General features: G+C 54.5%; 2 protein-coding genes across 2 annotated transcripts in view; one reads left to right on the forward strand and one right to left on the reverse strand.

Annotated features, from left to right (window-relative positions):
- Window positions 1-1,872, forward strand: part of LOC113407683 (pulmonary surfactant-associated protein B-like) — a 12,375-nt gene extending 10,503 nt beyond the window's left edge. The window contains exons 6-9 of the mRNA XM_029912636.1: window positions 538-698; window positions 1,127-1,207; window positions 1,437-1,544; window positions 1,837-1,872. Of these exons, the coding sequence (XP_029768496.1) occupies window positions 538-698; window positions 1,127-1,207; window positions 1,437-1,544; window positions 1,837-1,872 (386 nt within the window). The remainder of the gene's footprint in view (window positions 1-537; window positions 699-1,126; window positions 1,208-1,436; window positions 1,545-1,836) is intronic.
- A 4,504-nt stretch (window positions 1,873-6,376) lies between these two features.
- The window catches only part of LOC113407684 (U4/U6.U5 tri-snRNP-associated protein 2-like), a 30,126-nt gene continuing 25,356 nt past the window's right edge, over window positions 6,377-11,146 (reverse strand). Inside the window, 1 exon segment of the mRNA XM_026657063.1 lies at window positions 6,377-6,424. Coding sequence (XP_026512848.1) covers window positions 6,377-6,424 — 48 coding nt within the window.

Below are 11,146 nucleotides of genomic sequence, written 5' to 3' on the forward strand. Positions count from 1 at the left end.
CCTGAGGCTCTGGTGTCCACACTGCAGTGTGCAGACCCACCAGCTTAACTCGAGCTCGGACCTGCCAGCCCTGCAGGGACCTGGGATCTGGCCCTGGGTTAGCACAACTGCAGTGTAGACGCAAGGGGGGTTAGGCTTGAGCCCAGGTTCAAGCCAGGGGCTTACACTGCAGCGTAGACACACTAGAGAGCAGGGTGTTGGCCCTTCAACGGCAATTCCCCGGCCCAGTACTAGGCTGTCATGGCTATAGCCCAGAACTGAGGCATTCTAGGGCTCGTAGTGTGGAGTGATGCCGGGAGGTAGAGCCTGGGGCACCAAGGCATGCTGGGATGGGGCAAGGCTATAAATAAGCTGCGTTGTAATGCTGTCCTGGCCAGGCTGCCTTGGTCCTGGGCTTTGATGGCCCCTGGGGGTAGGACCAGGGCACTGGCTGGAGACGTTCCCTGGGGCTCATGTGTATTTCACGCCTGCCTCTAGCTGCTGCTACGCTGCCCCCAGTCTTTGTGCCTCTCATGTTACTCCCTGTTGCCCCTGCAGAGCCACCCCTGGTGCCGCTCCTTGCCCAGAGCGCCGAGTGCCAGGCCTGCGTTGCTGTCATGGGCCTGGCGAAGTCGACCGTGCAGGCGAACAGCACTGTGGCAGACGTGGAGGCAGCTCTGCTTGGGGCCTGCAGCAGTGCCCACCTGGGCTGGCAGGAGGTGGGTGCCCAGGCCGCTGGCAGTGACACAGGAGTGATGAGGCCAAGGGGCATTGGGTGCCCTCCCCAAATGGCTCCTAGTTCCCAGCTCCTCCCCAGCGTCCCATTCCCATGGATGTGGCTGTCGGTGCCGGGGGATGTGACATGTTGGGTGGGGTTCCTGGCGGGCAGAAGGGGGCTGGAGGGTCTACACGAGGGGCTCTCTGTGAAGGTGGGGTCCATGCTGTGCTAGTGTCTGAGCTCCCTGCCCTTGGGGCCATGCCCCATGGGGTTTCTCTGCAAGAGAGGGCCCCTCACAGGTGAAGCCAGCCGTGCCCCTGAGATCTGCAAGGAGCGCCCAGGGGGCAGGAGGGCATCAGTGGGGAGGGGGTTGGGGCTCCATGCACAGACGACCAGGGGGAGACACTAACTCGCCTCCTCCCTCCCCAGTGCAAGAGCTTCATGGAGTGGCACTGGCCCCGGCTGCTAACCTTGCTGCCGAAGGCCTGGGACCCCCAGAGCATGTGCCAGGTAAGAGGAGTCACCCCCCCATCCCCAGCCAGGGATCCAGGCCACTTGCCCCAGCCAGGTGGCACCAGGACCTGAAAGGAAAATCCTGGGAGACTCTCTCAGCTACTGTGGCTCCCAGCCGGGCTCCCTCCGTCACCACTCAGAGGGGAGCTGCCCCCCGGCTGCCCTGTGTCCCCGACCTGCCCCTGAGGCTGACGGGCCTTGTGCTTTCTCTGCCACCCGCACACAGGAACTGGGCGCGTGTGAGGCTGGGACGGGCCCTGCTCCCGGAGCCGAGGGCTGCACGCTGGGACCAGCCTACTGGTGCTCCAGCCTGGAGACTGCCGAGCAGTGCCAGGTGAGTACCGTGCCGGGGGGGAGGCACATGGGCAAGGGACCATCCAATGCACACTCAGCTTTGCCTCCCCTCACTCCCCTGGGAGGCCCCTTTCCACCCCAGCTCCAAGTAGGAGGGGGGACACAAGACCTGCTCCAGGTCCATGGGGGCCCCTTTCCCAGCATCACTGGGGCCCAGATTCCTCCTGCCTGTGCAGGTCACCCCAGCTGGAGCCAGGCTGGGGCCACAGAGGGGCAGGAGCTGGAGGGGATCCCGTCTGGCTCTAACGTCTCCTCTCCCCATTCCCTTCCAGGCCGTGCAGCACTGCCAGGCCCACGGCTGGGCATAGCTGGAGACACGCCAGGCTGCTGAGCCAACTCTCCCCTGCCTGCTGCCAGCCCAGCCCCTCCCTCTCCTCCCCCCGGGCAGCCTCCACTTTCAATCTCACCCCTTGAGAGCGATTTCCTCCCCTCTGCCCCCCCAGCCTTGGCTACCCACTCAGGGCTGCTGGCCCGTGCCTGTGCTCTGCCCCAGGGCGTGTGGCACCAGCGGTAATGCTTGCGACTCCAGCACTGCTGGGATAGTCCTTGGGCAGGACCACAGCGGCTTAGAGATCTCACATGGCCCCTCCTCGCTGAGGAGACGCCTGCCTTCGGAACTAGGCAGCTGGGGCCAGTGTGAGCAGCCGGGCCAAGATTCCTGCACCGAGCCGGAGCTGTCGTCGCACATCCAAGGCCCCTGGGTGCGCTACAGCTAGAATTGCCAGGCCAGGCCAACCCCACCGGGCAGCTCCCGCACATGCCTATAAAGAGGGTCCAAGGCAGCGTTTGGCACGTGTTGCATCTCGCAGGCAGCTGTGGCCTGAAACCCAGCTGAGATCCAGCTCCATGCTGGGACCCTGTTTGCAAGGTGGACTGCACCGTAGCCAGGAGGTGGGAGAGGAGAACTGGCCAAGCTCCTGTCTCTCCTGGGCCAGCTGCTGAGTGCTCCTCAGAAAGGGGGAGCTTACACTCCCACTGCCCACTAATGCCAACCAGCTGTGCCCTTCACAGGCCCCCCTGCGAGGGGCGTGGCTGCTGCAGGGAGGACCCCCCCCCCCCCCCGGGGGGCTGGGCAGATCCCATCCTGTGCTGGGAGCATGACAGTATTTCACACACTTGCAGGAAGCAAATTCTAACTGCTTTGCTCCTGCACCCCTGGACAGCAAGGGGCCCGCGTGTGATGCAGCCACCTCCTCCCCTCCCCTTGCAAAGGGAGCAGCCTTCGAGGGATGTAGCCTCTGCAAAAATTTGGCTCCAAGATTTTGAGCATTGAGTCCATGGGCTGAGGCGGGGGGGGGGGGCAGGGGGAGTTAAGACACAACACACACTATTCCCTGCCCCAGTGCCACTTAGAGACTGCTGCCCTGCTGGCCGCGGGGCACTGGGGCAGAGGGGAGCTGTGGGGCTGACGGTGCTGCCTGCTGTACAAGAGAAGGGTCTCACGGCAGCTGAGTCACAGCGAGAATCACACGCTGGCTTGGCTCCCACATCAGAAGACGTGCTTCCCCCCAGCTGCAAGCTTCGCCGCAGCGATAAAGCCACAGCAGCCTCTGCACACCGACGGCACATCTGAAATGCCCCCCGTCTACAACGTTCAGCTGCTTCAGGAAACACCCCCTCCCCCCCGAGGGTCAGCGCCCCTGCTCTCCCTCGCTTGGTGTAGCGGGTGAAGGCTCCGGCTTGCTGTATGGAGAAATGTACCTGACAAATAAAGCTTTGGATTCACACTGTGACTGGCCAGGGTGAGATTACAGCCCTTCACATCCCCTCCAGCCCCTTTCCAGTTCCATCTTCACTCTTTACTACCCCAGATTGACTGGGGTTTTTAACATCCTTCCCGTGGCAGCGTTGGCAGCCAGGCCCACTCCAGGCGCCTCCATCCCTCTCTGGCGTTGGCTGCTGCTTCCAGTCGCTCTGTGGGACGGCATGCCCCCAGCCTGCCCTCCCGCAATGGGTTCAAAAGGTTTCTCTCTGGCACCCTCTTTCCTCACACGACGGCTTCTCATGGGAGTGAGAACAGGCCTCAATGCTGCCCTCTGCTCGTGGCACAGCCAAGCTGCCGGGGGGCAGTTCCTCCGATCTCCTGGCTGGGGAAGACGCCGTCCCAACCAATGCCTACAATCTGGCCTAGACATTTATTCTCAAAAGGTGTCTAGCTTTCTGGCCACCGTTTTAGTAGCTCTCCAGCTCTTGTGGCTGTTCGTTAGCATCAAGCTCACAGTTCAATTTCAATTCGACCCCCTCAAACACTGGGTGTTTAATACACCTCTGTTAGAGGCTCCCTGCACTGGCTGTAGGTTCATGGGCCCAGTTCTCAGCAACTGTAAATAACGGAGCAGGAAGCAGGTTCATGAAGAAGATTGTCCCGTTTTTCACATACCCCCTCCCATGTAGAATTTCCCACTCAGTCCTGCTGGTTTTCACTGGTGCTGTTACAGCAGCTCTGATGCACACGGTCATAGCAGCAGAGTGTAAAACCCCCCGAGAACCAGTGATGACAAAGAACGGGTGCTCCAAGCCAGGGGTGAGGAGCAAGGGGGGATGGTATTGGGGCAGGACAGATTTCAGTTACCTGGGCATTTCAAGAGGCAGATATGGCACTTTTGAAAATCACCAGGCATCTATCTGCATCACACACTGTTAAAAATCCAGCCCTAGGAGCCTAAATCCCTTGTAAAGGCAGGATATAGGCTCCTAAATCACCTAGTTTCTGACCGTTTGACCCTAAGGTCCTAGGAGCTCCTTGCTGGTGGAAGATGTGCCAGCATCATCCAACGTGTGACTTTAAACCAGTGCTGCTCTTACTTCAGTTTCAGACGCTCATTGGGATTTAGCTCCAGGCAACTGGGAGCGCACAGGGTGACGGGAAATAAGCCGCTGTGATGCAGCAACACTCAGGGGTTTGCACCCGTTTAACTCTAGCAGTGTAAATAGTGACCGAAGAGCCTCTCTAGACACAGCCTTGCAGCAGCTTAGTTCCATTTGTGCCAGCCCATGGGGACAGCCGGTAGCTTGGAGTCAAATCCTGGCTCTTATCCTGGCTTTTCATCAGAGCACTTTAGAGAGGTCAGTGCCATCAACGCATTTTAAGGATGGGGAAACTGAGGCACAGACAGGCAGTGACTTGCCCAAGGTCACCCTGCAGGCCAGCAGCAGAATTGGGGCTCCTACCCAGGTCTCTTGAGTCCCCGCTCAATGCTCCATCCACTAGGCCACACTGCCTCGCAGTGCCATTTGAAACCACTGTCAAACCACGCCTCTGATTACACCAGTGCAGGGACAAGAGGAGGATTATTAGCACAACAGGGTGTAACCAAGAGGGTGGGGGAATTGCTGGCTTAAACAAAGGAAGGGCAGTTCTAACACTTACTGCCACCAAGCCCCTGGTCAGATGGAACATGTCCCATCATCCTCTCTGCCCGCCCTACTTCCCATGCCCTGGGAACCCGGAGCCACACACCCGAAGCAGAGGCTGGGGGAAAGCAGCAGGCTTCAGAAGGAGCCTCCTGAGCGAATACGCTCCATCCGTGCACTACCCTCCACGGGGCTCCTCCATGGCCTGCCTGCAGTGTGCAAAGTCACCAACATCCAGCAGCAAAAAGGTTACGTGGCCTTGTTTTCACACTGACACAAACAGCTCTGTCACTTCTCTAACTTGCTAAAGCCACAGCGACCAGCTCCTGTCTGCTATCTCCCACCATCAGCGCTGACACACTTTTCCATCAACAGGCTCGTGGGATCGCTTCAAAGAGACCCCAGTGGTGTGGTTCCACTCTGACCCCCCTCAGATGTGGTGGGCGAGCGCTCCTCCCCTTCTGAAGGGCGCTCCCACACCCTGACCAGCACCTTTAAATTTATTTAATTTATTCTCCAGGGGAGGCCAGGGCATAACAGAAGGAGGCTGAGAGCAGTTAGAGGAGCTAGGCCCAGCCCCCAAGGGTACTGGGGTGCCAAGTCCCATCCATTTCAATAGGAGTTTGGTACCCAAATACCTTGGAGGGTCTGGCCCCTGCTGGCTCCTTAGGAAAATAGGAGCTGGGGGAGCTCTCCCGAGCAGGGAAAGGAGTTGTGCCTGGTTTAGAAGAGGAGGGTCCATCCCAGATGAGGGGGAGGGCACTCGAACAGAAGCTGGGCTAGGTGGGACAGCCCTGCCAAACTCCAACAGCCAATGGCAGGCTTCTCACCTCTCTGACAGGGTGTGAGATCCCACACCCCTCCTGGCCCCACCTGAGTGGAGACAGAAGCAGGCGCACTGAACAGATGGGATTTCAGAAGCAATGAGGCCAGGCAAGGGAAATAAAAAACAGGCCTGAACTCCTTTAATGCACATAAGGAAGCAGGACTGGCAAGTAGAAGAGAGGCCGTTCCTGCTCCAAGCCTCGCTAGTCACTGTGCCCAGGGCACGATCTGCTCCAGCAACCAGCCAGCGGCAGTACAGCTGGAATAGGGACGTCAGTGGGACATGAAATGAGGGGAACAGCCTGGGTTCCCTGAAGAGTTTTCCAGACAGACAGCTGTCTGCGACAGGCAGGATCGGCTTCCTCTGCCACGGGCACAGGCCAAGGTTTGCCGGGGCCTGTGTGCAGCCAGAGACCAACTGAGCAGCAGAAGGGCACTGGGTGATCCATCCCACTGTCCCCTCGGAGGCTGGTGGAGAAGCTGATCAGGCTGAGTCCTGCTGGCACGTATTGTGCATTGTGCTAGGCCGGGGATGAGAAGCGCCGTCCAGCTGGGGGGGGGGCTACGTCCCAGTCTCTCCCCCGGTTCCCTGGAGAGGATGGTAGTAAACATCTGTAGCACTCTGCTCTCCTCTCACGCCCCCTGCTGGTTGGTCTCGTCCTCATCCCGCCTCTTCCAGATCTGCAAAGAGAAAGGAAACCCATCACTTTGGGGTTCGTTTCCTGCCCTCAGCAGAGCTCAGGAAGGCAGCGTGGCCTAGTGGAGAAGGCACAGGGCTGGCAGTCAGGAGAGCCAGGCTCTGCTTCTAACCAACACGGACGCTGAGCAACCTTGGGCAAGGCACTTCTGTGCCTCAGTTTCCCCTTCTGTAAATTGGGGATACTCCCCCACTTACCCCCCTGTGATTCATATCTGGCCCCCACCACCATAGTAACAAAGCTCTTCACAATCTAGACGGTACATATCCTCTCACCGCCACGAAGCCAGGCAGTGCCCCTCTGCAGATGGGGAACTGAGAACATCAAATGACTTGCCCAGGGATTTCCCCCCTCAATACATTCATCCCCTTAGGGAAGGGAGAGCTCTATATCCTAGTAGGATAGGAAGGGAGTTGGTAGAGCATAGGCAGGAGCTAGTGAGGAACAGTCACACATTAAAGAGTCCCATTTAAACACAATACATGAAGGCAAGCAGCTGAGTATTGACAAAATGAACAAGTAATTCTATACAAATGCTAGAAGTCTAAATTCTAAGATGGGTGAACTCAAGTGCCTGACCTGAATGAGGATATCGCTATAAGAGGCATCGTGGAAAACTGATGGAATGAGAATAATCAATGGGAAGTGGTAAAAGCAGGGTACAAATATACAGGAAGGACAGAGTAGGTTGCGCTAGTGGGGGGGATGGCACTGCATAGAGGCAAATAAAGTAAACATCTGAAATGAATCAAACTGTGCCATAAAATCTCTACGGACAGAAATTCCACGCTTAACCACTGAGCATTTAACAGCTGAGACATACTACCGACCACCTGGCCAGGATGGTGGTGATGACTGGGAGAGGTAATTCTTGATTTAGTCCAGAGATGGGCGAACTATGGCCCGCGGGCCACACCCGGCCCGCGGGACCATCCTGCCTGGCCCTTGAGCTCCCGGCTGGGAGGCTAGCTCCTGGCCCCTCCCCCACAGCCTCAGCTCGCCGTGCCGCCAGCGCTCTGGGCAGCAGGGCTGCGAGTTCCTGCCAGGCAGCTGCATGAGCTGCCGGGAGTAGTGTATTAAATTGCTCCCCGTAGGAATGTGCTACTTACGGTGTACTACTTACAGCTGCCAATCCTGGTGCTTCGTAAGTAGCACATTCCTACGGGGAGCAATTTAATACAATACACCCCGAGTAGGGAAGGCTGTGCCTCCCCACACAGCCTGGCCCTCGCCCCCTATCCGCCCCCTACCACTTCCCGCTCCCTGACTGCCCCCCTCAAAACCCCCACCCATCCAACCCCCCCGCTCCTTGTCCCCTGACTGCCCCCTCCCAGGACCCCCCCATCCCTAACCGCTCCCCCGGGACCCCACCCTCATCCAACCCCCCGCTCCCTGTCCCCTCAGACCCCCTGCCCCTTATCCAACCTCCCTGCCCCCTTACCATGCCGCTCAGAGCACCAGGACGGGCAGCCATAAGTAGTACACCATAAGTAGCACATTCCTATGGGGAGCAATTTAATACACTACACTAGCCCTCCATAGAGTTTTGGCCCTCAGGCCAAAAAGTTTGCCCACCCCGATTTAATCCTAAATGGAGCACAGGATCTAGTCCAAGAGGTGAATATACACCTCTACCCCAACATAACGTGACCCGATACAACATGAATTCGGATAGAACAACGCGGTAAAGCAGCGCTCCGGGGGGGGGTGGGGGGGTGCTGCACACTCCGGCGGATCAAAGCAAGTTCGATATAACACGGTTTCACCTGTAACACAGTAAGATTTTTTGACTCCCGAGGACAGCGTTATATCGGGGTAGAGGTGTAGCTGAACCCAAGCTAATAAAAGACCATAAATTTAACATCCTTGTAGGGGGGAAAATGCTGAAGAAACCCATCACAGTAGTATTTAACTTCAAAAAAGGGAACAACACAAAAACGAGGAAGCTAGTTAAACAGAAATTAAAAGGAACAGTCACAAGGGTGAAATGCCTGCAAGCTGCATGGAGACTATTTAAAAACACCATAATAGAGGGCGAAACTAAATGTACACCCTCAAATAAAATAAACGATAAGAGGACCAAAATAATGCCACCAGGGCTAAATAGCAGAGTAAAAGAGGCAGATGCAGGCAAAAAGGCATACTTTAAAAATTGAAAGTCAAATCCTACTAAGCAAAATACAAAGAAGCATAAACTCTGGCAAGACAAGTGTAAAAGTATAATAAGGCAGGCCAAGAAAGAATTTGAACAGCAACTAGGCTAAGGAGACACAAACTAACAGCAAGAAATGTTTAAAGTATATCAAAAGCAGAAAGCCTACCTAACAGTCAGTGGGGCCGCTGGCCAATCGAGGTGCTAGAGGAGCACTCAAGGAAGACATGGCCACTGCGGAGAAGCTAAATGAATGCTTTGCATGGGTCTTCACTGCAGAGAATATGCAGGGAGATCCCAACACGAGCCATTCTTTTTAGGTGACAAATCTGAGGAACTGTCCAAGAGGTGTCAGTAGAGGAGGTTTTTGACCAAATTGATGAATTAAACAATAAGAAGTCACCAGGACCAGATGGTATCACCCAAGAGTTCTGAAGGAACTCGGATATGAAATTGCAGAACTACTAACTGTGGTCTGTGACCTACCGCTTAAATCAGCCTCTGGACTGGAGGGTAGCTCCTGTGACACCTATTTTTTAAAAAGGTTCCAGAGGTGATCCTGGCAGTTACAACCCAGTAAGCCTAACCTCAGTACCCGGCAAATTGGATGAAACTATAGTAAACTACAGAATTATCAGACTCAAGAGATAAACACAGTATGTTGGGGAAGAGTCAACATGGTTTTTGTAAAAGGAAATCATGCCTCACCAATTTGTTAAAATTCTTTGAGGGAGTCAACAAACATGTGGACAAGGGTGTATATCTGGACTTTCAGAAAGCCTTTGACAAGGTGTCACGGAGTCCCGGGGCGATGCTCTGGAACTGCTCCCCACAAAGCCAGTCAGGACTTTGGGGAGCCTCCTCTCCCTTGGAGCAGACTGTCTTCAGGGCAAGAAGCTCACACGGCTTCACCTCCTGGGTCTCTCCTTGGAGCATTCAGCATATGCCCCTCCGTGTGCTTCCCACAGCGAGTCTGCCCAGGTGGGGTCCTGGGGAAACCAGAGGGTCCTGCACCCCCACTTCGCAGTCAGACGTGACTCTTAGCCAGCCAGTAAAACAGAGGTTTATTAGATGACAGGAACACGGTCTAAAACGGAGCTTGTAGGTACAGAGAACAGGACCCCTCAGCTGGGTTCATTCTGGGGCCCAGCGAGCCAGACAACTCACGTCTGCACTCACTTCCCGTCCCCAGCCAGCTCCAAACTGAAAACCCCTCCAGCCCCTCCTTTCTGGCCTTTGTCTCTTTCCCGGGCCAGGAGGTCACCTGATCTCTTTGTTCACCTTTAGCTATTCCCTTGCAGGGGGGAAGGGCCCTGGCCATTTGTTGCCAGGATACAGAGTGTCCGCCATTTATGCATACTGGAGACTTAAGAAATGCATAAGGGAAACTGAGGCACCCACACAGTATTCAGAGGAAACATTAAGAACAGTCCCACTTCGTCACACAAGGTCCCTCACCAAAGGCTCTTAAACAAAGTAAGCAGTCATGGGATAAGCAGGAAGGTTCTCTCATGGGTCAGTAACTGGTTAAAAGACAGGAAACAATGGTCAGTTTTCACAATGGAGCAAGGTAAATTGCAGGGTTCCCCAAGTATCCGTACTGGGACCTGTGCTGTTCAACATATTCATAAGTGATCTGGAAAAGGGGGTGAACAGTGAGATGGCAAAATTTGCAGATGATTACTCAAAACTGTTAAGTCCAAAGGTGACTGCAAAGAGCTACAAAAGAATCTCACAAAACTGGGTGATGGGGCGACAAAATGGCAGATGAAATTCACTGTTGATAAATGCAAAGTAACGCACATTGGAAAACATAAACCCAACTATACAAACAAAATGACAGGGTCTAAATTAGCTGTTACCACCAAAAAGATCTTGGCATCATCATGGGCAGTTCTCTGAAAACATCTGCTCAGTGTGCAGCAGCAGTCAAAAAACCTAAGAGCACATTAGGAACCATTAGGAAAGAGAGAGATAATAAGAGAGAAAATATTATAATGTCACTATATTCAGCCATGGTGTGTCCACACCTTGAACATTGTGTGCAGTTCTGGTTGCTTCATCTCAAAAATGGTATATTGGAATTAGAAAACGCACAGTGAAGGGCAACAAAAAATGATCTAAAAAATAAAAAGGAGTCATAAAAAATGGAAACTAGGACAGATTACAAAGGATGAATATAGGCAAACACAGGAATGCAGGGGCAAGATTAGAAAGGCAAAGGCACAAAATGAGCTCAAACTGGCTAAGGGAATAAAGGGAAACAAGACGACTTTTTATCAATACATTAGAAGCAAGAGGAAGACCAAGGACAGGGTAGACCCACTGTTCAGTGAGGAAGGAGATACAGTAACAGGAAACTTGGAAATGGCAGAGATGCTCAATGACTTCTTTGTTTCGGTCTTCACCTAGAAGTCTGAAAGAATGACTAACATAGTGAATGCTAATGGGAAGGGGGTAGGTTAGAAGATAAAATAAAAAAAGAACAAGTTAAAAATCACTTAGGAAAGTTAGATGCCTGCAAGTCACCAGGGCCTGATGAAATGCATCCTA

The sequence above is a fragment of the Terrapene carolina genome, unplaced genomic scaffold, assembly GCF_002925995.2.
Source record: "Terrapene carolina triunguis isolate 2854851 unplaced genomic scaffold, T_m_triunguis-2.0 Scaffold51, whole genome shotgun sequence".
Lineage (NCBI taxonomy): Eukaryota > Metazoa > Chordata > Testudines > Emydidae > Terrapene > Terrapene triunguis.